Raw genomic sequence first — 26746 nt, 5'->3', positions numbered from 1 at the left:
GTTTGGCTGTGTGACGTATCTGTTTCTAAGCACATGCAGGTGTTTTCTGCTCTGCAGACGGCTGCATCACATGCGTGGGTAGATGTCACCGTCCTTCAGAGTGTCCTGTTCTGGGTCATGTAAATGTCATGAGACGTTTCCAATAAACTGAGGGTTTACAGACCCACTCTGATGAAAACTGGGTTTCTGGAGGACAAAAAAGAAGAAAATTAAAATTAAATTGCATTTCTGAGTATTTCTGTATTAAAATTAGGAATAAGGGACAGACAAAAAAAAATGCTGCTGGAAAAAGCTTGCAGTAACGTACAAACTAGAGTGGGTGGGGCCAGAATATATGCTCCACCCCTTCTGATCATCCACCTGTACACAAATAGATCTTGAACTGGATCTAAACTACAGCTAGATAAATCTGAAATTACTGCTGTTTTTGATGCACTGGTTACTTTAGGTTGGGGGTGTGAGGGGCTGTAAGCTAGTGGGAGAGCGTGTAAACGAAGGGATCATGGGAAGTGGGGCTGGTTTACTCGGCACCAACAGTCCCGCCCACAACTCAGATTCGAATTTTTTCTAAAAAAGGAAAAGACAAGGGCTACACGGTAGTTATCTCTCTCGCCTGACAGTGAGAAGGTCCAGGTTCAAATCCTGTGTGGCATTAGCATTCCTCCTCATGCATGTGTGCGTTTTCTCCAGCAGTGTGTGTGAGGCCCCACAACAGACTGGTGACCCGTTCAGGGTCAACTCTGCCTTCACCCAACCATAGTGGGGCCGGCTCCACGACCACGAAAGGGATTCAGCGGTTCAGAAGATGGACGGATGGATGATGGATGGACGGACGGACGGACGGATGGTTGGACGGACGGACGAACAGACATGAATTGATGGATGGTTGGACGAATGGATTGATGGACGGACGGATAATTGAAAAAGTTCAAGTGTGTGTGTGTGTGTGTCACACTGTGTTTGTGTTGTAACCTTTAGGTTCTGACGTTACAAACATTCTAGTTGCTGAACAGACCTTTACTGCACATCTTAGCAAAGCTGATTGGGATGCTCTTAAGCTAATCAGTCACAATGACGACGTTGGTGTTAAAAAGCCACGGGGTTGCCGTCCTCTGAGACTCAGAGGCGTGTCCAGCTGCTCCAGCAGGACTGTCATCCTCTGCTTTAAGGGTTACTTGTCAAAGTGGAGCATCTTTCTTCTCATCAACAGTAGTTCATCTTTTCATAGAAAGGATGATGATGTCACTAAGACAAGTTTAATGTTGCCGTCTAACCAAAGCCCTCTGTGACTCACTGTAACCTCAGAGAAACATTAGTGTATTTATCAGTTCCAGTTCTGACCACTGAGGCACTTCTAGGCAAGAATGGCTGTTGGACTCACAAGAACAGCAGAAATCTAAAAGTTCAGTGACGGCAGAGTATCTCTGACGCTGTAATGAAACCTTTGTTGGCTTTGCTTTTCTATTCAGACACATTTCCACTTCTTCTCTGCTGGATAGAGTCTACAGTCTCATTTTTCGCACTTTCTGAAACCTTCATCTAGAAAGTTGGTTTGAGTTTGCAAAAACTGCAAACACCTCAGAAGAGAAGGTGATTTGGATTTCTTCCCTCTGTATTCTTTAGTTTTTCTTTTCACCGGATGTGTTTCAGAAACTGTAATTTTCCTCTCCTGGTCGAGGTCTCCTGTCGTCCGTGTTGATTTGGAGGAGTGTCGTAAGCACCTTTATTCCCGCTTCTGTCTGCAGCCAAACAGAACATCAACACGTTGGGTCACCAGCTGCAGATGAACCAGCACTGTCTGGACACGGCCTTCAACTTCTACAAGATGGCCCTCAACAAGCGCCTGACCAACGGCCACAGGTCGTCCCACGTCATCGCTGCCTGCCTCTACCTGGTGTGTCGCACTGAAGGAACGCCGCGTATCCTTTCATTCTCTGTTCATGGAGATGCAGTGTTGCCCACTCTGATCTTGAGACTCCAGGGCGGGATTTGAATCTCTCCACAGCAGAGCCGTAGACTGAACCCAAACACAGCAGAACACAAAAACTACCAGGGTGCAGCTTCTCTGCAGACCAATTCTATCATCAAATTAGCGAGGAGTCTGGCATTTGTTGGTATGAGGACATTTAAGTCTGTCTTTAATGAAAAAAATGAAAGTGTGATGCTCCAAAGATAATCAGAGCTATGAATCCGCAGACGCAATCTATTCAATGAAGGGTACGGAATTGTTACATTTTGTCGGTGGGGCAGAGGTAGAGCGTTCAACCTTTGATCAAACGATTGCAGGTTTGGTTTCGGGCAGTACACTGAACCCCACGTTGCTCCTGGTGGTTATGGGATGGCGCCAGTGTTGTGCAGCGAAGCCGCCATCCGTGTGTGAATGTGAGTGTGTGCATGGGTGAATGTACAGCGCTTTGGACCTTCTCAGAGGTAGTGCAGTCGTATTATTATTATTATTTTTAATCCAAATCTATTGTTTAAAGAGCAAAGGTCCAACAACTGTTTACTTGCTTGAATGTTTTCTTTGAACTTGGCTGTAAATTACAGACTCCAGACTGGATGATTTCAGTTTTTTCTTAATTGTTTTTGACTGAAAAAAATCCCACTTGTCTGTTATTATTAGAAATCTTCATAAAGTCAGTTTTTTGGTTGTAATTTGATCTTTTTCTGCACCACGAAGTTACATGCAGCAGTGAAGTCCTGAGCTGCTGAACCCAGAAGAGCCTGTGAATGGCGGTTCTTCTGTCACATCGCACTGATGAGGATTTTCTCGGGTTTCTCCAAATTCTCCGTTGTAACACGGCAGAAATAGATGTTAGCTGTTGGTTGCAACGGCCAGAAAATAAAGGTTGAATTTGCAGAATTGTTTTCATTTTTAGTGAAACCATAAACCATTTCCATGTCACCTGCTGCTACATGTCGACATGCCAACCTCCTCAGCAGTTTTTGCTCACGCGTGTTGTGTACCCACACACACACAGACACGCACACCCACACACACACACACCCCCACCCACCCACCCACCCACCCACCCACACAAACACACCCCCACCCACCCACCCACACAAACACACACACAAACACGCACACACACAGAAGGTGAGCTTCCTCCCACCCTTATGGTTGTGTTGCTTGATGATGCACCAAAGGTCGTCAACTCCACCTTCCTGAGGTTGGGTGGAGGTCAGAGGAGGATGGGGGCCCCACCAGGAGTTGCTCTCCTTTTGTGCCTGCAGCAGGCACCGACAGAGCTCTCCTTTGCAGCATGAGGAGGTGCTTTGTCATGCATGAAGATGACTTTGTTGCTTTGACCCTGGAAGAACGCGGTCTGTGACAAATCGTGAAGCCTGAGCAGTCATTCCCCAGCTGTAGGGTTGGTGGTTTGACTCCTGGTGTCACACGTCGGTCTGTGTCTTTATGTGACACAGTAAAGTCTCTTTTGCATTTAGTTCAGCGTGGGAGCATTGGTGTGGGTGAATTTGTTGGTATGTGAGTAGAGCTTTGGACCATTGACTGTGTTGTCCCAGTCACTGTCGCACCCTAAAGGGGGTAAACCCTCTGGCTTTTCCTCATTCTGGCCCAGAACATTCCTGTGACCTGTGCCACTGCAGCCTGGAGGATCCTTTTCTCTAGACCACATGTGTCAAACTCAAGGCCCGGGGGCCAAATGAGGCCCTCCATGTCACTTTATGTGGCCCGCGAGAGCATCAAAGTTTTTAATTTCTTAAAATAAAAAATAAAATTGGTGTGTATTTATTCATATCTAGGGGGAATCTGACTTGAAATATGGGATTGGACAACTATACATTAGGACTTAAACACTGTCTATTTAACCTAACCTGACAGAACCAAATGTAAAAGGACTTATGCTAAAGTAACAAGCAAACATATGTTTCTATGCAACTGTAATTGTCACTTTAAAAAGTTTTAATGAATAAATAATGAGTTATTTATCATTAAGGAGTAGTTACATTTATTTTATTACATTTAGTTACATGTATAAGTTACATCTGGCCCTTTGAGGACAACCACTATGCTGATGTGGCCCTCCGTGAAAATGAGTTTGACACCCCTGCTCTAGACCATCTAGATCAGTACCGCACTGTTGGCCGGGTGTTTCTCCCTGTGAGGATTGTGGGCTGAATGGTGGATCGTAGTCAAATGGCTGTCCTGAGGGATCTTGCAGCAGGAGTTTGTGGGGCCTCAGAGCCTGAAATGCTGGTGTGCTGCTTTGTAATGGGGCTTTTGGCAGCTGCTCTCCTAACATTTTACTATTTTTTGTTGATACACAGACTCTGAAGGAGTCCTAATTTCTTCACAGCATAAGTATCAGGCTCAGCTTTTCTTACATAGTCTAGGGCAGTGGTCCCAAACTCCTGCTCCCAGTCCAAGTGACGGCTGGTACCAGGGGACAGCTGGTCTAGGGAACCTCTGGTTTAGGGAACCTCTGGTCTAGGGGGCTGTTGGTTTAGGGAACCTCTGGTTTAGGGAACCTCTGGTCTAGGGGACCACTGATCTAGGGGGCCGCTGGCCTACGGGACCGCTGGTCTAGGGGACCACTTGTCTAGGGGGCCGCTGGCCTACGGGACCGCTGGTCTAGGGCACCACTTGTCTAGGGGGCCGCTGGCCTACGGGACCGCTGGTCAAGGGGACCGCTGATCTAGGGGGCCGCTGGCCTACGGAACCGCTGGTCTAGGGGACCGTTGAACAACAGGACCGCTGGTCTAGGGGACCGCTGGTTTAGGGCAACCCATTATTTGAAGCTTCTAGCAGCAACAAAATGTTTTTATTCTACTATTGCTAAAAACCTGAGGGACGTTCTTCAGTAGTTCTATTTTGATTGAGCTGGAGAACTAGTGAAGATCCTTGAGAAACACTATAATTAATATAAAACATAAGTTCAACATTTACAGTTTTCAGTCAGCCACCATATGTGCAAGTTCCCACTGTAAAAGATTAGAAAGGCCTGTAATTTTCATCAAAGGAATACCTCAACTATAAGAGACAAAATTAAATAAAAAAAATCCAGAAAATCACATTGTCTGATTTTTAACGAATTTATTAGTAAATGATAGGGGAAAATAAGTATTTGGTCAATATCAGTACTGTATCTATCCTTTGTTGGCAATGACAAAGGTTTTCTGTAAATCTTCACAAGGTTTTCACAAACCACTGTTTGTCACTAAAAGAATCTAAGCATGTTCATTAGGTCGTGGTGTAACGTGTGCAGGGTGTCTTCCCCCCGTGCAGGGTGTCTAGCACCCCGTGCAGGGTGTCTAGCACCCCGTGCAGGATGTCTTACACCCCGTGCAGGATGTCTTACACCCCGTGCAGGGTGTCTTACACCCCGTGCAGGGTGTCTTACACCCCGTGCAGGGTGTTTTCCCCCCGTGCAGGGTGTCTACACCCCATGCAGGGTGTCTTCCCCCCGTTCAGGGTGTCTTCCCCCCGTGCAGGGTGTCTTCCCCCCGTGCAGGGTGTCTTACGCCCCGTGCTCGGTGTCTTGCGCCCCGTGCTCGGTGTCTTACGCCCCTTGCAGGGTGTCTTACCCCCCTTGCAGGGTGCCTACACCGCGTGCAGGGTGTCTTCCCCCCGTGCAGGGTGTCTTCCCCCCTGCAGGGTGTTTTACGCCCCGTGCAGGGTGTCTACACCGCGTGCAGGGTGTCTACACTGGGTGCAGGGTGTCTAAACCCCGTGCAGGGTGTCTACACTGGGTGCAGGGTGTCTAAACCCCGTGCAGGGTGTCTACACCGCGTGCAGGGTGTCTACACTGGGTGCAGGGTGTCTACACCGCGTGCAGGGTGTCTACACCGCGTGCAGGGTGTCTACACCGCGTGCAGGGTGTCTACACCGCGTGCAGGGTGTCTAAACCCCGTGCAGGGTGTCTTACTCCCCTTGCAGGGTGTCTTACGCCCCGTGCAGGGTGTCTTACGCCCCGTGCAGGGTGTCTTACGCCCCGTGCAGGGTGTCTACACCGCGTGCAGGGTGTCTAAACCCCGTGCAGGGTGTCTTACTCCCCTTGCAGGGTGTCTTACGCCCCGTGCAGGGTGTCTTACGCCCCGTGCAGGGTGTCTTACGCCCCGTGCAGGGTGTCTACACCGCGTGCAGGGTGTCTACACCGCGTGCAGGGTGTCTACACCGCGTGCAGGGTGTCTACACCGCGTGCAGGGTGTCTACACCGCTTGCAGGGTGTCTACACCGCGTGCAGGTTGTCCACACCCCGTGCAGGTTGTCTATACCCCGTGCACGGTGTCTTCCCCCCATGCACGGTGTCTTACGCCCCGTGCAGTGAGTCTACACCGCGTGCAGGGTGTCTTCCCCCCGTGCAGGCTGTGTTACGCCCCTAGCAGAGTGTCTACACCCCGTGCAGGCTGTCTTACGCCCCTAGCAGAGTGTCTACACCCCGTGCAGGGTGTCTTACGCCCCGTGCAGGGTGTCTACACCCCGTGCAGGGTGTCTTACACCCCGTTCAGGGTGACTTAAACCCCCACACACAAGATATGAAGATGCTTTCAACAAACTTAAACCTACATCCAGTTTTTCTTAAAGTCGGAGGAAACCGTTGCTGCAAGCAGCAGCTGGCATGACTTCCTGCTGCTTGGAGGGTGTGTTGGTTTCTCTCTTCTCTCCTGCTGTTTATTCCTTAGGTAACTCTGTAACTCTGACATGACTTATGTTTGGGAGCTTCATCTGGGAGCGTACCAGAGGGCACTGCATGGTTCTGCAGAATGCTGAGGCAGCGGTTGTAATCCAGGATCCATCACTGTCCAGATCCTGAACCCTGGAGCGAACAGAGCTGCCATGTTTTGGCGGTGGTCAGTTTGACACTGGGCTCGGCAGCACCTCCGGTCTGCTGGAGGTCGTCTTCATTTGTGCATCAAAGTTGAGAGGCTGATGGTGTTCAAACGCCTCTTTGCTTTCCGTTCGCCTGCGTCTCCCTCGGCCTTGAGGATGATTCTGTGACTGCAGCAGGGCAGTCCTGACAGGTTTACCAAAGAAAAGAGGAGGCCAGCAGGTTGTGCTACCTTTCTGCATCTGCTTGTGTGAGGCTGTGTGGATATGGGCTTGTCTGTTGGTGGATGGAGAAGCATTCTGGGGCAGAAGTAGCTCGGCAGGCGTCCTTTTCCACTGCTGGGTGACTCTGATGTCACAGTAGGGATCGAGAAAAAGCCTGGAAGGAGGAGCAGAGGAAAAAAAGGAAAGAACCTTCGGTTGAGTTTAATGAGGATGGATTAGTCTTTTTATAATTTATTCTTCAGCCTTTTGCCTCAATTTTTAATCTGATGTATTTTAAGCTCCAACAGTTTGTCCTTCTGTTTGTTTCTGCACAGCGGGTTAGTGCAGTTGTTCCTAAAAACCCAAACTTTTCACAGTCCAGTCCTCTGACAAACATGCTGTATGTTTCAGGAGGTTGTGACTTGCCTTTTTTAATGTGGGTTTTTTTCTCTTTGAAAAGTGCAGAAAAACCTTTGCTTTCTTCTCTGGTGTCTGTTCTTGGTTAGTTTTTAAAAAAAGAGATTTATATTTTTAAAGTTGAATGTGCATTTATTTGAAACTGTGACTCATTGCTGTATGTTTAAGTGGTAAACAGAGAAAATGTTTCGAATTAAAGAACATGGCAGGTGTAATATACATGCAGCAAGCAAATATTTACATCCTTGGTAAACACATTACTCACAATAAGATAGGGAGATAGTGAAACACTTCAGTTTTTCTTAAAGTCGGAGGAAACCGTTGCTGCAAGCAGCAGCTGGCATGACTTCCTGCTGCTTGGACTTGGACACTTCTAGTGAATGTTCTTTGTGTCACTTTACGGTTTTATGGGATAGGGAGACAATATAATTTGGGTGATGGACACCCCTTGGTGTTTTCCACACAATGGTTTCAATGTGTGCAGTGGACTTATGAGAGATGGAACTTCAAATGGGAAAATGCTTTGTTACCATAGCTCAAAAAATAACAAATAATGCAAGATAATAAATTGTATTGAAAGTAGGGCTGGGAATCACTGGGTACCTCACGATACGATTTCCGATACATTGCTCACGATACTATCACTATATGGCGATAATGTGATAATCGATATATATCGTCTCTAACAGCTCACGATATATCAAATGTTAAGAAAGAAGAACTTGAAAAACTGTTTTTTGGAAAATATTTCCCCATTTATTTTTTAGTTTTTAAACACAATGATAATGAACAACTTGGGTCCTATTTGGTGTAATGAACAACAAACTTTTGTGTAACATTGCTGAAATCAGTAATACTCTGTCTTTGACAAACAATGACAATTTTCATTTGGAAATATCTGTAGAATTCGGTTTAAACAATAGGGAACATGAACAGCAGCCATTATTTAGTACAAATATACTGTAAACAGGATCAAAAATGAATAAGTCAAGTAGCTGCCAGACACATTGGTATTCACTTTTGAAAAACAAAGCCTTAGCCATCGCATTATTTAAAAAATAGTTGTAAATCAGATATTAATTATGTGAACAAATCATAGTGTCTTTGTTAAAAATAAATCACACCATTTAGTGCAAATGTGGTGTAAACAAAAATAAAATTCTCCCAGAAAAATAAAATCAAGTAGCTAGGAATTTTCCTTTAAGTTATTTAAGACATAAACTCCTTTCAAAATAAATGACCAGGGATAAAATTCATGAACTTAAAGTGCATCTAAAAGGAAACATAAAATGTTTTCTAGAAGTTTTCCTTTATTCATGACTGTTGAAATGTCACATTCATTAAACAACTGTACAGCAGTGAGCCGCCATCTTGTCTTTTCCAATGTGGCGTCCAGCTTTGCATACATAACTCGTGGCGCAGCGACTCTGTCCTACATAGCTCATTGGATCGTATCCCACCCCCAAGTTACCTGGCAGAACGGCATGTAGCACCTGTGGAAGAGACTTATTAGTAATATGAATGGGAACTTTCACAGATCAATAAAATTCCAACCAAATAGGAAAAGCACTGAAGTCAATAATGGTATTCTAACTTATTTTAAGAAGTGTAATTTCACTTCATGTTGTTGGAGTTGAAGTTCCAGCTCATGAACTATAGGTCTCTTGGTTAAAGCAGCCAGCGTGCAAAGAAAAAATAGTTCCTGAGAGGCTGGAGGTGGTGGTGTCATGGTGTGGGGGATATTTTCTTGGCACACTTTGGTCCCCTTAGTACCAGTTGAGCATGGTTCCAACTCCATAGCCTACCTGAGCATTGTTGCTGACCATGTCCATCCCTTTCTGACCACAGTGGACCATCTTCTGATGGCTACTTCCAGCAGGATGAGGCTCCATGTCATAAAGCTGGAATCATCTCAGACTGGTTTCTAGAACATGACGATGAGTTCCCTGGACTTAAACGGCCTCCACTGTCACCAGAACCCAATAGAGAACCTTTAGGATGTGGTGGAACGGGAGATCAGCATCATGGATGTTCATCCAACAAATCTGCAGCAACTGTGTGATTATATCATGTCAATGTGGACCAAAGTCTCTGAGGAATGTTTCCAGAACCTTGTTGAATCCATGCCACCAACGATGAGGTCAGTCCTTATGGCTAAAGGGCTCTAACCCGGCACTAGCAAGATATAACCTAATATAAAGTGGCCGGTGAGTGTAGAAAACAAAATCACATACAAGTCGCTTTTGAGCGCAAGTTGTACCCCTACTTGGAAGTATACGGTAATTAAGAAAGAGAGATGTAAATGCAGGCTCTGGGTCTCTGTAGTTTGTATTTTCCTCCTGTTTCCACAATAAGACGTTGCCTTTAGGCTGCATGTTTGCAGTTACCTCTCCTTGACCAGTTTCCTCAGACATGCTGCTGGATCTGAGCGACGTTCTGCAGGTAAGTTAGACAGAGATTCACACACTCAGAGAAAAGCTGTAAATAACCTATGAGACGCAAAGAAATATGTTTTTCTAAAGAAACTTTTCTTTCTGTCTATTAAAAAACCTAAACAAGAGGAAAACCTCACTTCAGGCCAGGTCTTTAGTTTTTTGTTTATTATGAAGAAATTGGCTTCAATTATTTATAATTATTTTATTTGTGGATAAGAGTTTAAGTAAAAAAAAGGTGTTTAATGATAAAAACGTTGAAACACTTTTATTCCAAGTGTTTTTTTTATTTGGAAAAAGAAAATGCATTTATATTCAGTCAGCCACCAATTGTTGAAGTTCTCCCACTTTAAAAAGAGGAGAGAGGCCTGTAATTTACATCATAGGAAAACATCAACTATGAGAGACAAAATGAGAAAGACATCCAGAAAAATCACATAGTCTGATTTTTACTTGTAAATTATGGTGGAAAATAAGTATTAGGTCACAAACCTGTAACTTCTTCTGTAGAGGATCTTTAGTCCTCCACTGGTTACCTGTATTAATGACACCTGTTTGAACTGGTTCTCTATAGAAAGAACCCTGTCCTGTCTCATAGTTGAGGCTTACCTATGATGAAAATTTCAGGCCTCTCTCCTCTTTTGGAGTGGGAGAACTTGAACAATTGTTTAATTTATTTATCTAACATTTATTTATCCAGTCAAGACAGATTAAGAATTTTTTTTATTATTTTCAACTGTGATATTTCGAGAAAGGAAAAGAAAAAGTCACAGGAGACACAGGAAAAAACAGGATAACACAATCATTAAAATAATTAAAATGATTAAATTATTAAGTTGCAGCAACATTTTTCTTTAAAATAATCACCAGGGTTCTTTTTTCAAACAGTCCTTGGAATAAAAGCATCCATTCTAAGGTTTTTTGGTAAATGATTCCAGTGACTGGATGCTGCAGACTGAAAGAATAGAGGACCCAACGAGGAGTTGGATGTCAGGACGGTGTTGAACATTTGGGATGAAGTGTGCAAAAGCTGGCGGCTGGCTGAATACTGAACTACATTTTAGTTTTAATATCTTGATAGAAGACAAAAACCACTAACTAGAAACTTTTTATTAAGATGTAAAAACTTTTTAAAAATAAAATGTCTTGAATATTCTGCTGAGTACTCATTTTTAAATAATTTCTCTAATGAAAAAAGTATTTTTGAATCAAATGTCATATATTTACAACTTTACTTGGACTGTTGTAGCACCAAAGGTGGGATATTTTGAGGGTAAAAATATCCCATAAGGAGGTATGTGTGTAAATGTACTTTATTAAAAAACAATTTTAAGACGGTAGTTTCAGTTATCAGAGCAATAAATCAAAAACTGAGTCTTTATAGCTAATTTGAAGATTAAAAGTTGTTTTGAAATGTCAGAACATCCCAATTTATTTGACCAATCCGGTCTGCAGGCAGATTTTTGGGGAAAAACAACTTCATTCATTCATATCTTTCAACTTCTTTTGAGGACATGTTTCCTGCATTTGGGATGGGAGCTGGTTCGCGGTGAGACGGCGGTGGCAGTGTGATGGTGGTGGGACCTTTTCTAGTCACAGCTGGTCGGGGGCTTAAAAATAAAAAGCCCCCCAGCTGTCCTGGAGTGGCCGGCCGCCCCTCCCCATCTGTGCACGCCCTGGTATTTGGAGGTTGGTGTGGATTTGAAGACGCTTTTTGCAGGGTGGGGTAAAGCAACTGCTGGTTCTGTCTTTCTTTTAAGGGTGGGTCCAAACCCTGCCCCCCCTTGGTGACATTACTTGAATGACTAACCATCACATGAACTGCCACACAAATGAAGTGGTGATGGATTATTCAGAGAGGAAAGTGCTTTGTTTTGAGAACTCTTTTATGTTCAAATCAAACCTATTTTCATTTCTCAGCCTTTCAGCAGAATGGACTGAGAGGAAAGCCCTTTTAGGTGTCTGCTGACAGTACAGTCAACCTGCCACAGCTTTGACTTCATGACCCATTTCTTCCTGTGAAGGATTCATTTTCTGCATTATGCTTCATGTAAAGTTTGAACTAGAAGGATCAAAGTTAAAGGAATTCTCTGTCATTTGTTCTCAGGTTTTGAAAGTATTAACACATTCCACCGTTTTTGGTAAATAATGAATGTGGAATTATGTTGTTACATCTGTGTCTCTATCGTCTGTTGCCCCTTTTCGACCTACACTAGAGGTTTCAGTTTTAGCCTGTCTTTTACACATGTTGTCTATTTGAAGTCTTGGAAAAAACAAAACACTATTACATTTACTGTAGTTCCTCACTTTAAGATGATGCTTTGAATGAGGAGCTCCATGTGGTTCCATGTTTTCTAGACTGACTACAGGGAGGTCGGTTAAAATGACCCGTATACCTCGGGCCGGGTGAATACTCCATTCTGATTGGCTGCTGGATGTGGCGGATGCCCAAATGTTCTGTATCACTGCGCCGGCTTCTTTCAAACAAACTTTATCTTCTTGATCTGGACAGAAACAAGCAGTTAGAGGTGAAATTTCTCTCTGAACCTATGCTTTATTTAACACATCAGATCGCTTCCTTTACCAGATTTATTTCTTTTGCAAGTGACCCTGGTCGACTTCACGAAAGCAACCGTCCGCTCAGGCTTTCGTGTCTTCCGCTTATCTCTGGTAATGGACGCCTCGTCGGGCGTTATCCTTACATAATGTAACACCAGCAACATTTAGGGGAAAGATGGGTCACTCTGCACATACTGCTGCCTTATATCGCCTCCTTATGACATTTACTTAATAACACAGATCTGTGAATTACAAAAGAGGCTTATGTATTCTTTATAGAGAGAAATTATTGTGGGGATGTTTTTAAAGTGACTGCTGTGATCTCTGCTGCTGAATTCCTGCTGGAGTCCATTTCCTAGAATAGCAGAGGAGCATCTGTGCCGACTCCAGAGAGGCCTGAGAGTCCCTCCGACAGCCCCAGAGGCCGGGGCAGGGCCGGTCTGAAGGAATGACAGCGATCTGGCCGGAGCTTGTGACCCTCTGTTGCCTTAGATTTGGGTTCCGACGGGCTGAACTCCGGCTCGTAGATGCCGCTAGCTCCTGAAGATGATGATTGATGAGCAGTCTTGTGGCTTTATCTGTCAATCCATCCTTTCAGGGGCTCCAGAATTTACGACAGAGCTTTAGGGATGCGCTGTTGGGGAAAGACAATGAAACATCTGTGATGGGAGGGGTCCATTGTGATAACCCAGATACCCCATTCTCCCACCCACAGCTCTCTAAGACAAATCAGGCCTGCTTGGCTGCTCAGCCTGGGTTGAGCTCTACCGGGGCTCTGATCAGGTGCTGCTCCTGGAGCTCCACTCCTTTCTCCATTCTTTCCTTTTCTGCTGTGGAGTTTCCAGCATTTTCTTCCCTCACCAGGAAAAATGAGATTATTGTTGTAAATCCTAAAGCTGAAATGCATCTGTACAGAACCACATAAATGAGCATGAGAGATTTCTTCACTGTGATGGATTAAAAACAAAAACAACAGAGAAGGGAGTCCTCCAGTCATCGTAGAGTGCCAGTGGCGTGCAGCACACTTTGTCCTCTGTGGAAATGGGAGGGGGAGGAAGGTGCGGCACCAGTGTGTAGCGCCATGCTGACCAGAAACCAATGGAAAGGGCCGTGCGTACCAGATCCCTTCAAAATCCCGGAGCTCAGCTTTTAATCACACGTGGAGGTGATACTCTCTGTGGTGTCTGGGTCAATTATGCAACAGGAACTGAGCATATCCATGATGAAATGGGTCATCAGTCGTCCCAGAAGCTTGCATGGATGCTAGCAAAGGGCTTAATGTCTGTAAATCTGCTGCCGCTCAGATTGATGGGGCTGTTTCAAGTCACGGCGGAGCTGCAGATGATTCAATAACGATCTCTCTCTTCAGGTCAACGTCTATGTCCTGGGGAAGGTTTTTCTCCATCTGGCAAAGGAACTCTGCATCAACGCTCCAGCCATAGGTACTGACCCGCCACGCTTTCTGTCCACTCAGTCCAAGTTCTGCTTGTTTCCCGGTTTAAAGGTGGATTACAGCTACGGGTTTCTTTCAGATAGATGCGACTTTGACTTTGTCCTTTTATCTTACAAGATAAACCATGAAAAATCTATCGGATTAAGCTGAACAGTCAACTGAAATGTAAAGACAGGCCGTTAATGACCTGCATGGAACATCCCTTCTGAAGCTGCAGGCGCTTTATCGCAGTTTCACGACCAAACCGAGCATCTGGAAATGTTAGCGACGCCTGTAGGAGCCCCTTTGGACATGTTTTGAATTTAGGTGCCTAGCATATGTTTATTGAAGACCTTTGGTGAATTTATTCTACTCGTTTATTGATTAACACAATAAGCAGCAATAAGTTGGCTGCAAGTATGACTGGCACACGGAAAAATAAAGTTAGATGAGCTTCACCCAGTGTGGGTCCTTGGGAAAGACCCTTCCCGCTACTGCCAAACCATGTAACCCACGGGGGCCCTAATCTGGGTTCCCAGCTGTGCCGGTCCCCAGCCCGGATAAATTACAGGGTTGTGTCAGGAAGGGCATCCGACGTAAAACTCTCTAACTAAACGTGCTGATTGGCTGTTTGACTTGACATAGGAGGGAAATCGGCACGTCTCCAACATCTTCACACACGTCCCACTCCAAATCACACAGCACATGAACGGTACGAACACAAAGGGTGAAACAAGCGGATTGTTTGCATCGCGATGCACGCGAATATGTGGCGAGTTTGCTCCTACAATGAGTCCCAAAAAGGGCTGGCGTAAAGTTTTGGAAAACTTCGGCAGGTTTTCCTAAAGATTCAGCTCAGTTCCACTGGAGCTTTGAGGAAGAAGCGACGTATATAAAGTGATAGGAAATGCCTCACTACTGCTTCCAACCAAAGGAAGTCAATTCAGTCGCCATGTTTCTGGGATATGTCCATCACCTTGTTGGATCCAGGCGTCCTCAGTAAACTTGGATTGGTCCGTCTACATTACTGTGGCAACCACCCTCTCCAATCAGGAGTGAGCATGTTAGCCGGCCACACCCTGAACCTACCACTACGGTGCGTGCCCAGGAGAGTGGGTACATGCTCCATGGGGAAAGTGTCTCTTCCACATGTGTCTCAAATAGTTCCAGATGCCTGCATCTGGATTTAAGCAACATATAGACTTTTAGATGTACTTTCCCCCTAAAAGCTCAGAGATTTACAGGACAAGCAAACAGTTTAGTGTGATTTTCAGGTAAATATTCATTGGATATGTTTTGTCCGTAAAGAAATGCTTATGGACAAAGGGCCGCTCCCTGGGGACCCTCTGCCCGCTCAGGGCCTTGAACCCTCACCCAGCTGACCCTCATCTGTCCCAAGCTGCTAGTTTAGGATGCAGTACCCCGTGCTTTAGCTGGAGGGCGCTGTAGCCCCTCAGTTCCCTGCTCCTCACCCCAGAACCAAACAGCCATTGTGTGTGTTGGCTCCAACCTGCATGTTTTTATTGTCAGCATTGTCATACAGAACTGGTGTTGTTGAGCGGCATCAAGCCGTCGTGTACAAACGCCGTCCACATCACACACGGACTCCCACAATGCAAAGCGCTGCCCATGCGTTCTCTCCTAAAGCTCAGCTGATTATGTAACGTAATGTTGTTCCAGCTGCGGTTACATCAGAACCAATAAAGTTCATTTAAATATTAATAATAAGAAAATAAGTTAAATAAGATAAGACGTCGACTCTCAGAAACACGAGTCCCTGACTGGGACGTTCCTCGGGTGTCCTTAACGCTACATAAGTGTGACGACTGGGGGGCGAGCAGGAAGCGCTCCTCTGCGGCTCATGCATAGAACACGAGCTCGGGGATCTGTCCGCCCTGCACTCCGGTGCCGTTGGTGCTGTCAGAGGAGCACTGGAACTGGAACGTCACCTTCCCACACTGCACCTCTGTCATGCCTTCCTGCCCGAAGTAGCTCAGCTCGTTGCCGTCCAGCACGGCGCTCACCGTGTAGAAGGCGTCCTGCTCCACCTGAACGGGGTGCTCAAACCACACGGGGAACGTGCTGCTCGACCCGTCCGACACAAACTTGGTCAGGTTCTGGGCCAAGGTCACCCCCTGTCTCTTCAGCTCGATTTTGACGCAGTACTCTGCTTTGCCGCCGCTCGAGCCGTACAGACCCAAACCAGCGATGAAGATCCTCTTGTCCACTGCGAACTGGATGCTGTCGCACCGACCTCGGTAGCGCCACTGATTGCTCCGGTACGCCGAGGACTGAAAGCGGTGGCATCTCTGAGGGAGCAGGCCCTTCCTCACGGTCAGGGGGAAGTCCACATCGGGCTTGTTGGCCGCCGTGTACCACAGGAACATGTTCAGAGTCTCCTCTAGAGTCAAAATATCCGACTGCGCCGCTCCGTTTGCAAACTCCTCGAGGCTCATGGTGGGAATGCGCACCAGGAACAGCGCCCTTCCCAGCACCTCCCTCTTGTTGCGGGTGGTGGGCCCTAAGCCTTGTCTTTTGCACTCGGCTGCAGCCCAGTTCATAACCGCTTCAAAGACCACCACCTCCTTGGTGTTGAGCGTTTCCCTCTGCAGGATGATCTCCAGCGTCAGCAGGTCGATCTCACAGAAGCCCTCTGAGCGCAGTGCCAACTCCGCCTGGGCGTCGATCACCTCCCAGCAGCGCTGCGTCAGCTCGGGCTCCTCGAACAGCCGGCTCTGGGACAGCAGCACGCAGGCGTTCTTGGCCTCCAAGCTCGTTTCCAGGAAGGTGACGCAGGCCTTGGCCAGTGCCGGGACGATGTACTTCTTAGCGGCATACAGGGTGGCCAGCACCGTGTCTGCCTCCAGGTCGATCTCGTCGCTGTACATGTACCTGAGGGCAGAGAGGCAGCCTTTAGGTTCAGAGAAGAGGCTCAGCACTGCTGCCATGGCCCCCCTGCACTCCTCTGCTCAGCTGGGGATGAGTAATCCAGAGCCCTGAAGGGTCTCTGCGTGTGCTGGGAGGAGACGGGGGCCCACTTACTTCAGCAGAATTAGAAAAGCAGCAGGCTCCACATCTGGGATATGTATTTCTGACTCCTCCTCCGCCAAATCGCTGTAAAACATGGCACAGAAGACGGAGCTTCCCACGGCCAGCACATACTGAGGGAGGGGGGTACAGAAGCGTCAGAAAAAAAACCCTGCATGACTCCAGTCCACAACGGACTGTCAGGGACATGAAAAGTGTGTGTTTACCTTGTGTGCCGGCACCCTCTGGGAGGCCCCCAAGGGCCCCACAATGAAGTGGACATCAGCCATCAGCTCATTGTTGAACATCAAGGCGTTCCTAGGAGAAAAGCAGTGGATGAGTGAACGTGGGGGGGTTGCGTAACACCAGGCCGCTCACACTCTCAGGATCAGGAGCTTTGTGGATCTGAGATCCTTCGAATGACCGGATCAGTGATCCAGCCGGACGCGCGATCAGAAATAACCTTCATCACTGTTGGAACTAACGTGTTGTGATAGTTTAAACCCGATCAGAGGAGGCACTGCCGTCACATTTTGATCCAAGCGTTCCCAGTGGTCTTTTAGTTATGATGATGATGTTTTTAGGCAAAATCAAAAAGAAAGTCATGTTCTGCGCACGTGCGGCCAGCACTCAATGGACCCGGAGAAGGGTTACAGTGAGGTTAATAAGTGCGACCAACGACAACATGTAGCATTGGACACACTTAAAATACATGCGGATAACATCAGCCAATCAAAAATAATTGTTCTTTATTGGACCTCGTTTCTGCAGAGCAGCAAGAGGTCTCTAAATCTCTAAATCGTTTACACTTCAGTCTGAATACGCCTTAAATTATGATGTTTTTAGCCAAAATCTAAAAACCTTTCTCGTTTTCTAGGACAGTGTTTTTCAACCAGTGTGCAGTGGGAAATTGCCCTCATTAACTGATTTAACAACATTTCCCATCTCCAGGATTTCAGCTCTCTGTTCATCCAAACAGGCCCTGATATTCATGGATCTGTTTGTATGCAGGTGGATGCATCAGAAAGGGGCGGAGCAGAGAGACTTTGGCCCCGCCCAGTGTATTTTCTAACTTTGGCATATTTTCCATGTCACAAATACAATCTTTTTCCCACGGCATTTTTTCGTCTGCTCCTGCTTCACAACGATTTGAAACAAGAAAAACTTCGAAATGGAGTTTTAATGCTAACTGCCTTTTGGATCGTCAGAAAATGCCCCGTTCTACGTCAGAAAGGCAGTTTTCGTACCTCTCCCGGAGCGTGGGGTGGCTGCACTGCCAGCTGGCCGGCTCCACGTTGTTGTTGTTGACGTTCTGCTGGGCGGTCGGGCTGGTGGCGCCGCTGCCGCTGCCGCCGCTCGGTGCGCACAGCTGCACCTCCTTGGTCTTCTCGGCGTCCGCTACCGTAGTGCCGTTGGCCAGGTTGGCGTTGTTGGTGCTGTCCGCGGGGTACAGCTCCGCAGCCATCTTCTTCTTCTGCTGCTTCCTCTTGGAGCTGGAGAGCGGAAGGATGTCGTAGCACACCGGGAGCCCGCCCGGGAGCCTCCGGGACTTCTTCAGCGCCTCTGGCAGCAGCAGCAGGAACGTCAGACACCTCATGATCCGGCCATGGCGGAGCAGGCGACGGTCTGCCGCGGGCATCGGCCTCCCGCCCGGCGGAGTTCGGAGGGAACCGGAGGGCTTTCCTGCCCGGTGTTCGCTCTTCTTTCGGGGGGTCAGCGCCGCTTCAGATCCGCCGTGAAGGAAGTTTCCGCCCGGGCCTCCCTCCGTTCCCTCCGGAGCTGCGGCGGTTCTAGGAGGTCAGCTCGCTCTGCGATGCCAGACCTCCGTCCTCATAGCGCCGTCACTCTCCCCCTTTCACCCGGTAATCCGGACGGAACCCCCCCAAGTCTCGGTAATCCTCGGACGTCCTTCCCCTTCCTCCTCGGTTCCAGTCTCCGTTGGAGAACCGGAGCTCACGAACCCCGGAGGAACCGTTAGTGGTGCCAAGTCCGGAGCTCCTCTCTATTTTTACTGCTGTTTCCCCGTCCTGACCCCCCCCCTCGCTGTGAACGGCCAGGACTTCCGAAGGACCAATCAGATGTCGGCACTGCGCTGACGTCAGAATCGTAGACCTTAGAGACCCTCCCTCCCTCCTCCCCTGCGTGCGTCAGACGCCTGACTCCTCCCCCTGTATAATTGTCTAATAGATACCGGGGGGAGGGGGGGGGGAGGGGGTCTCCCCTAAATAAAAATAACTCTGTGTGTGTGTGTGGGGGGGGGGGGGGGGGGTGGTGGTTATGCTCCCTCTTTGTTTTTTTAATTACATTTGTCTGTTGATTTTCTATTTTAAATCTTTGTTTTGTTTTGCAATGATGAAAAACGTGATTCACCTTTAAGCTCAGGAATCGAGTAAACAGTTGTAAAAGTTCCCCAATGCCTCCAAACTGAACTCCATGAGTATGAAACATGGTTTTAAAGTCATTTTGATGCCAAAAAATGATCTGGATGACTTAAAAACACGTTTAAAACACCTCAGTTTATAAGGTCAAATTTGTCGTTATTTAGAAAACGTGTTTCGTCTTTGAATCTTTGATTCTATTATCTTTAGAGACAAATTTCTTTAAAATTTTAACTGAAAGAATTCACAATTTCATTAAATAAATGTCCACCTTCCTGGTATTCTGAACCCCGGTAGTGTAAAACTGTGGCTCCTAATTATTCCAGGAGGCGTCCACCGTTGTGTCTGCTTCAGCTACACTCAGAGAAACTACAAATCCCAGGAGCTGCTGCTTTCCAACAGTTCAGGTCGGCACATTAAAGATCTTTCAAAAGAGTTTTGCAGCGTTACTTTTGAAAATCCAAAGGACTTTTATTTTGTCGTTTTTTTTTAAATCAAATTTAACACTAGAACTTTAATATAATGACACGCAGCACCATATTTTATTGAAAAAAGACAAAAAAGACAGAATTTCACACAATTTCCGTCTTGATGAAGAAGTGGCGGCGTGGTGCTGTCAAATGCTGCAGTTTTTCTGAATTCTGTCATTTACTGTCACACACAAAACACAAGGAAATCCCTGCAGGCATTAAACCGATGAAGCGACCAAGTCCAAGTCGGGACCTAAACCCCTAATCTGTGCCGACCTTAACCGCAGCCAGAGGAGTCATGTGAGCAAAGCGCTGCATTTCTGGCTGCTGAGATTCTAGTGGCTTTTATCGTCTGGTAGAGATGGAGGAGCGAGGCGTCCGCCTCCTTCTTGTGTTTCCAGCCTGGCGATGAGCTTAGACGGGGGGGGCTGAGGGGGAGGGGCCTGATTGTATTAACAGCTGGCGCCGCCAGCTTTTCACTTGACTGCTCTGGAAAAAGCCTCGTGGAAAGAAGATGCCCCTCTGACTTTGGAGCATCTTCTCTGCAGTTTAGTGTCTTGGATCACCACAACAATGCAAACATGTTTAGTTTGGGTTTTCTGGGCGTTTTGAGAAGGAAATGCAGAGAGTTTGCTTACCATCCTCTGAAAAAAAGAAACGTTTTGGAAAATAATTATTTCCAGAAATGTTGAAACACAAGAAGAAGCCAGAAAAAGTAGGTTATTATGGGACATGGCTGATTGGATGATGACGTTTGTCCATTTCAGCCAAAGGTTATTTGGCATGAAGCAACACTTCAATCAACGCTTGACTCGCATTATATTTTAAACTATCTCGCAGGAGGAGGTTTAACATTTAAAATTATGAAAATATTGCATCCATTTAAAAATTCCACAATTGATTAAGAAAGAGGGAAAAAAATCCAGTCATTTATCGATTATAATAAGCAGTGATGAACTTTGTTCATGGAAGCGATTCCTAGAAAAATGACGAGAAATGCTTCTTTTCTTTGTTGCATTTTTGCAAATGCAAGAGAGAAACCCCAGAAGCAGAGGCCTCTAAGGCCAGTGAACTGAAAAAAACCTGTCAGAACCTGCCGGTTAACCAAAACTCTTTCCTCTGAACAGATCCATGTTTGTATATTCCTCGATTTGCCCAAATGTTAGAGTTTGGAGAGAAGAACCACGACGTCTCCATGACGGCGATGCGACTGGTGCAGAGGATGAAGAGAGACTGGATGCACACGGGAAGAAGGCCATCGGGACTCTGTGGAGCAGGTAATGTGTCCGCTGTCGGCGCTCTGGAGGATCTTTACTCATCTCAGACGTTCAGGACCAACCAAACCTTCAGGAGGAAGGGGTTTTTGCTTGATGGAAGTGTCTGAAGTTCACCCACTTTTCTGTCTTCTGCCGTCATGTTTTAGGCTTTAGATGTTCCAAATCCTTTTGTTCTGAAACGTGGCTGAGAACCGGATGTCTGAGGGTCTCCTGAGCGCCGCTCGGTACCGGACTGCAGAGAGAAAAAAAAGATGCACACGCTAGCTTGGATACCTTTTATGTTTGTAAATCAGAAAGGAATTTTATTTTGGAAAATTACCAGATTCTGTTCACCGAATCCGCCTGCCTTGCTGCGTCACGTGACGTAAAGCGTTTTTTTCTAACTCTTGAAATTTTAGTTAAAGGGTCAAAGCAGGAGCCTTGTTGTCCTAATTGTTTTTATGGTGGGGATCTAAGTTATCAATCCTTTCAGATCAGAGCATGCAGGTCCAAAGGGTTCTGTAGGTAAACACTCTGGCTAACATTGTCCACATTGGCTAAGAGCAGCCGCCTCTCTGCTAAAGGCTGTTTAGTGTGGAAGTACAAGTCTCCATCTATGCTTTAACAGCTTCTGGAGCCACTCAAGTCTAATGACTGTTACATAACTATTCCCCTAAAGGCCTTCATCGCAGAAAACGTGTGCTGCTGCTGAAACTGCAAAGAGTTTCAAACGTGCACTTTTAGTTTTGATGATCCTGTTTGAAGGACAGATATTCCAGCCTTTAACGTTGGTGTCACGCCTCTGTTTGTGTCCAGCTCTGCTGGTATCTGCTCACATGCACGACTTCTGCCGAACCGTCAAAGAGGTCGTCAATGTCGTCAAAGTGTGTGAAAGCACGCTGAGAAAGAGGTGAGTCCACAAAGCGTTCAAACCTTTCTGTCCGTTTCTGCCTGAACGCTGTTCTGTTCACGCTGCGCGACAACCTTTTTCAGGCTGACAGAGTTTGAGGACACGCCCACCAGTAAACTGACGGTAGAAGAATTCATGAGAGTAGATCTGGATGAAGAGTGCGACCCACCCTCCTACACCGCTGGACTCAAGAAGACGAAAACTCAACAGGTCTGCATTTAGACGCAGAAGAAGCAGAGTGGTTCAGAGAGAACCACACTTGCAGTGTGGTTCTCTCTGAACCACTCTGCTATGCAAGTGAACACAAACCGACTCCCCCCATAAGTCATTCAGAAACACGGATGTGACTAATACTTTGACAGCAGATCCATTCACATTTCTGCCACGGCACTAGCGCTCATCATCATCTATCAAAAGAGACGTCGGCGTCTTCTTCAGGTCGTGGAGCGGCGAGCTCCCTAAATTTGGGAGGGGCTACGAATGAAGCCGTTTTGGGAAATGGTGGTTGGTGGTTTTCCAGAGGAGCTGTGGATCCAACAATTCCACATGACACGCTCAACTTCTGATGAGCTGTGACGCTGTGGGACCTCTGGTGGCGCCCGCTGTGCAGCGCCCAAGGCCACCAGTGCTTACCAAGAAGGGCATCGCCATCCGGTTGTTGATCACGTGATTCATCAAATTTAAAAAGTGTTTCCATTGCAGTTTAGTGAAATGTTTTAATTTGGATACATTCCAATATTCTCCTCCCTAAAAGCACGTTTTGGATAAATGCAAGTTTTTTCTATATTTTTGTGTTTCCATTTGGCAAATTTATTATGGCAAATCTAATTTGCGTAGTTTCATAGTCAATGGAAACACAGCTAGTGACTTAGAGCGTGATCATAATCTTCTTCCTGTTATAAACTCTCTAAGGTTTACTGCTGTATCCTCCCAAAACAAGTTAGTATTTCATTATACTAACGTATAGTCAACATTTTAATTTTTTTTTAATGAAATATGAGTTATTTTCTCTGCTTATTTCCCTACCTGGAAGTGAGACAACTCCATCTCTGAGGCTCCGGCTTTTTCTTCTTTTGGGTGCCGCCCATTTCATGACATCATCCTAGAGTCGGCCTCAGCATCGTGTCTGAGTTTCTCTCACGAAAACAAAACATCGGAACTTTTACAAAGATGGATGTTCAGATTGTTCATATAAATAAAAGCATTTAGCCGATCACCACTAGCTCCATGGAGACAGTGGGCGTGTCTGTTAGACTGGGGGTGGGCTTGCAGAGTAGACTCTTCCTGGAAGGGGCGGTTCCTCAATTTGTGATGTCACAATGTGAGAACCCACTGGTAGATTAGGAGGGGCTGGTGCTCAGACAGCAGGTTTTTAGATGAAAACTCAGAGATGTGGGAACGGATCAAAATGCCACTTTGGGGTTGTTTTTGTGAGGATTGAACATTAAAAGACACTTAAAGCTCAAAAAGATGACTCTGAATGAAAGAGACCCTTTAATATGAGTGAGACAATTTTGGATATAAGTTCGCCTTGGTCTTCTCCAATATCCACCTACACCCATTGGGGAGTTCAAGTTAGAAAAAAGTTGAGGCAGTGCAGAAGACTGTTTGTCAAATCAAATGCAGCTATGGGTAAAACTGAAATGGGTTAGCTGTTTCTTGTCTGTGAGGAGGGTTTCTTTGAACTGTCCCGTGTTAGTTTACCTTTCATGCAGTGATGATGCCAGTGAAGTCCATCCACGCCGCAGAAATGAGGCTAAAACATCAAGTCTTGTTTCAAACTTTTTTTCTCGTGTTTAAGTCCGGAATTACATTATAAATGCCTTAAACCGTTTTACTGAGCACAAAGAGCGCAGACCAACAGCTCTCAGGCAAACGGAGACATATTCTACATTTTCAAGGAAACAAATTCGTCTGAGAGCAAAGGCAGCTGCCATCAGCCCCCCACAGAGTGGAACAATGTCCTTTCATTCTGACATGTCTTACTGTGTAACCCTCACAGCCTGGAGCCACTGTCGGTTTAGAAAAAATACTTCCCGTCTCATTTATTGTCTCGTTTTGTTGTTTTCCTGCAGCTTGAGAAGCAGCTGATGGAGAAAATGCCAGATGTTGAAGGTATGGTTGTTTGACTTTCAATCATCCAGGTTGGGCTCTGTAGAAATTCTGACGGCCTCTTAAGAATTGTTCACTTTTTATGTCTCTACTTTGGCTACTCGGGAAAATCGAGACCCGGCTCGATCAGGGAACAGCTCTTTATGATGAGATCTACTTTGCCCACAGTTCATAAATCAACAGTGCTAAGGTGGGAGAGTGTAACTACAGATGCAAGGAGTGGAAGTGATAGGTTCATTTAGCATAAAGTGCAGCACTGCGTTTGTTTGAAGCAATTGCTCTCCCTCCATTGCATGACTCATTTATTTGTTTCACTTTTTCCTTTTTGTCTTAGATGAAATAAAAGGGTACCAGGATGAAATAGATGCAGAGCTGGAGAGCCTGAGGCCCAAACTAAAAGGAGTTTATGCTGCTTATGTTAATAGAGGTAAGAAAAGCCCCAAACAGGTGAACATCTCAGAAGGAAATGATCATCAGAGATGAGATTATGAAAACTGTTAAGCACTAAAAAGAGCTCATCTGAATTCCATGACATCAAGTGCCACTCCACAACAGAGAAGGTCTCAACACCTCACTTAAAAGGCAAAAAAAGAAAAAGTGACTTCCAGATCATCTACAAATCAATCCAAATAATTCTTAAAAAGAACAGATGATCTCAATTTGATACTAACGGCCTGATATGTATGACTCACTAATTATATTTGGGGAGTTTTATGCGTCATCATCATGTAGGGCAAATAACAGTCACATACGGGGGTGTTGCCCCGCATCATACTACAGGTTGTCCAGCCCCATAGAAGGTCGTGAGCAGGTGCGGCCCCATCTTAAGAGGAGCGCAGGTGTGTCTTGCAGTTCCTTTTGAGGCTTGTACGGCCACCTCATGAAAATGGAACGTACCATTTCAGTTTGTGTGGGAAGTGTATCAAGAAGTACAGTATCTGGAGGGCGAATGGAAGCTGCAGGCATTTTAGTTGCAGCTACTCTAGTTGTAAGTACAGCCTTAGTCCAGGTACTCTTACAGGTAGAAGCAGAATTTATGCAGGTGAGAACCTGTACTACTTCACCGTTACTTACTCTTACATGTTGTTTAAGTGTTCTCTTGGTAAACATGGTGTAGAGTGGGCATGAACACGGATTCTATCACACTTGGTCCACTTCATGCTTTGGTTTGCTTCTGAGAGTCCAGTGTGAAAGAAGACCAATGGGCAGAATGGGCAGAATGTTCTGGGCATTCAAATGTGGCACATCCCATTTTCTCTCTTTTGTCGTCGTCACTTAAGCACCTCGGTGGTCTCCGCCTTTGGATGGTTTGACGGCGGCAAAGGCTGTTTTTGGAAAAAGTTGCTCCACAGCTGCTCCAGAACATGAAACAAGCTCTTTAAAGAGCTGGGAGTGCCCCCCCCAGAGCCCTGACAACAGTGTATCAAATGTATTTGAGGAAACTGAAATGCTCTTCCAACATGACTTTAATACATCTGGAGAATCAAAGAGCTAAAACCTCACAGACACACTGCAGTGTTTTGTGTAGCAGCTTCAATGCAACCCCAGTCTGTCGGTCCAATGCTGAGTAGTCTTGGTCTTTACGTCCAAAACTGGTTCATTTACGTATGGCTAATTTTCTTACTAAACTCTCTAGAGTTTTAGCATTGATGACCAAAGCGAGGCTTCATAAAAACAACCAATCCCTGATTTTTACGTCTATTTAATTGCCGTTTTGAGTTAGAATCAGGAAGTCGGAATGGCAGCAACATGTTTAGATGCACAGCGCTCAGAAGAACTCTGTCTGTTAGCGACTCTGTTTACAAGCATTTATGTGGCACACATTGACCTCAGCAGTAAACCGAAACTAAATGTGTCAATTTGAGAGTTCTTATGTACAAACAGGACATATATAATGAAACATTCTCCTCTATATGTTAGATACTCACGGTTATAAACACTGATCAATGACTTTGCTCTCCCAGACCTCAGCAGTGAAGACATCCGCTCCATGCTGTCTCAGCAAGACGACAACCAATCAGATGAGGATGAGGAGCTCAGGGCTGTTGCCAGGCACTTTGACAAAGACCTTGATACGCTGACTGTAGAGGCTCTGATCAAACTGGAACAGAAGACTCCAGAGGAGGAGAATGAGTGTGGGATGAAGATACCAGAACGAGTGGGCCCATCGTTGGCCTCCATTCTGGGAACCATGCCTTCAGCAGCAACCCTGGGCCTCCCAGAGTCCATCAACAAATGCACTGGAGAGGAGAGGGAAAACGGTGAGTTTCTCCCATCTTTCTCTGTTTGGCATTAGCAGGAATTGTCTGTTTCATCTTTTTGGATCACGTCTTAAACAGTAGTATGTCAACAGAATGAGCTAAAGTCAATGACAATAAAAAAGAAGAAAAAAAGAAATCTCTATAAAAACGGACACTTTGTAGATTACATCTTTCGAGGTCCAACCGTAGGAACTGATGGGATGCTTTCCACTTATTCTACTTCATTTTCATCCTGTCTTCTCTGTTCTGTCAACCCTGGTCCTTGAGATCTACCATCATTTTTTTCTGAGACATCCACGTCTTTCCAGCTGCTAATTATCTGGATCTCAGTCAATCAAAACTTGAATCTGCTGATCCATTGAATCATCACATCGTGCAGCAGGTATAGCTGGGAAATCTGTCTGTCAGAATCCTCCTTCATGGCCCAAGTGTCATGAGGCTCACCGAGTGGACGACAACCCTACCCCGACAAAGAAAACGGCTCCTGATGGAGGG

At 46.0% G+C, this 26746-nt stretch overlaps 2 protein-coding genes across 5 annotated transcripts in view; one reads left to right on the top strand and one right to left on the bottom strand.

Moving 5' to 3' along the window:
- The window catches only part of LOC101163291 (BRF1, RNA polymerase III transcription initiation factor subunit), a 100412-nt gene that overhangs the window by 20011 nt on the left and 53655 nt on the right, over positions 1-26746 (top strand). For 3 of the 4 annotated variants that reach the window (XR_911008.3, XM_011490671.3, XM_011490672.3), the window contains 9 exons: positions 1746-1919; positions 9825-9856; positions 13775-13847; positions 20840-20989; positions 21785-21878; positions 21962-22088; positions 23954-23993; positions 24325-24417; positions 25955-26251. Coding sequence is in view for 3 of the 4 variants with exons in the window: in XM_011490671.3 (XP_011488973.1) it covers positions 1746-1919; positions 9825-9856; positions 13775-13847; positions 20840-20989; positions 21785-21878; positions 21962-22088; positions 23954-23993; positions 24325-24417; positions 25955-26251 (1080 nt within the window). In the remaining variant the exon portion in view is untranslated. The remainder of the gene's footprint in view (positions 1-1745; positions 1920-9824; positions 9857-13774; positions 13848-20839; positions 20990-21784; positions 21879-21961; positions 22089-23953; positions 23994-24324; positions 24418-25954; positions 26252-26746) is intronic. The other variant, XM_020713750.2, reaches the window with a different exon arrangement.
- Positions 15333-18923, bottom strand: LOC101173184 (BTB/POZ domain-containing protein 6-B). The gene is made up of 4 exons (XM_004082680.4): positions 18112-18923; positions 17092-17182; positions 16880-16998; positions 15333-16729 (listed from the first exon to the last, which is right to left on the bottom strand). Exons 1-4 carry the CDS (start codon positions 18501-18503, stop codon positions 15697-15699), a joined length of 1635 nt encoding a protein of 544 aa, XP_004082728.1. The 5' UTR covers positions 18504-18923; the 3' UTR covers positions 15333-15696.

The sequence above is a fragment of the Oryzias latipes genome, chromosome 22 (genome assembly GCF_002234675.1).
Source record: "Oryzias latipes chromosome 22, ASM223467v1".
NCBI classification, from domain to species: domain Eukaryota; kingdom Metazoa; phylum Chordata; class Actinopteri; order Beloniformes; family Adrianichthyidae; genus Oryzias; species Oryzias latipes.
Note: the sequence above shows the minus strand (reverse complement) of the source record. Positions and strands in the feature narration are given on the sequence as shown.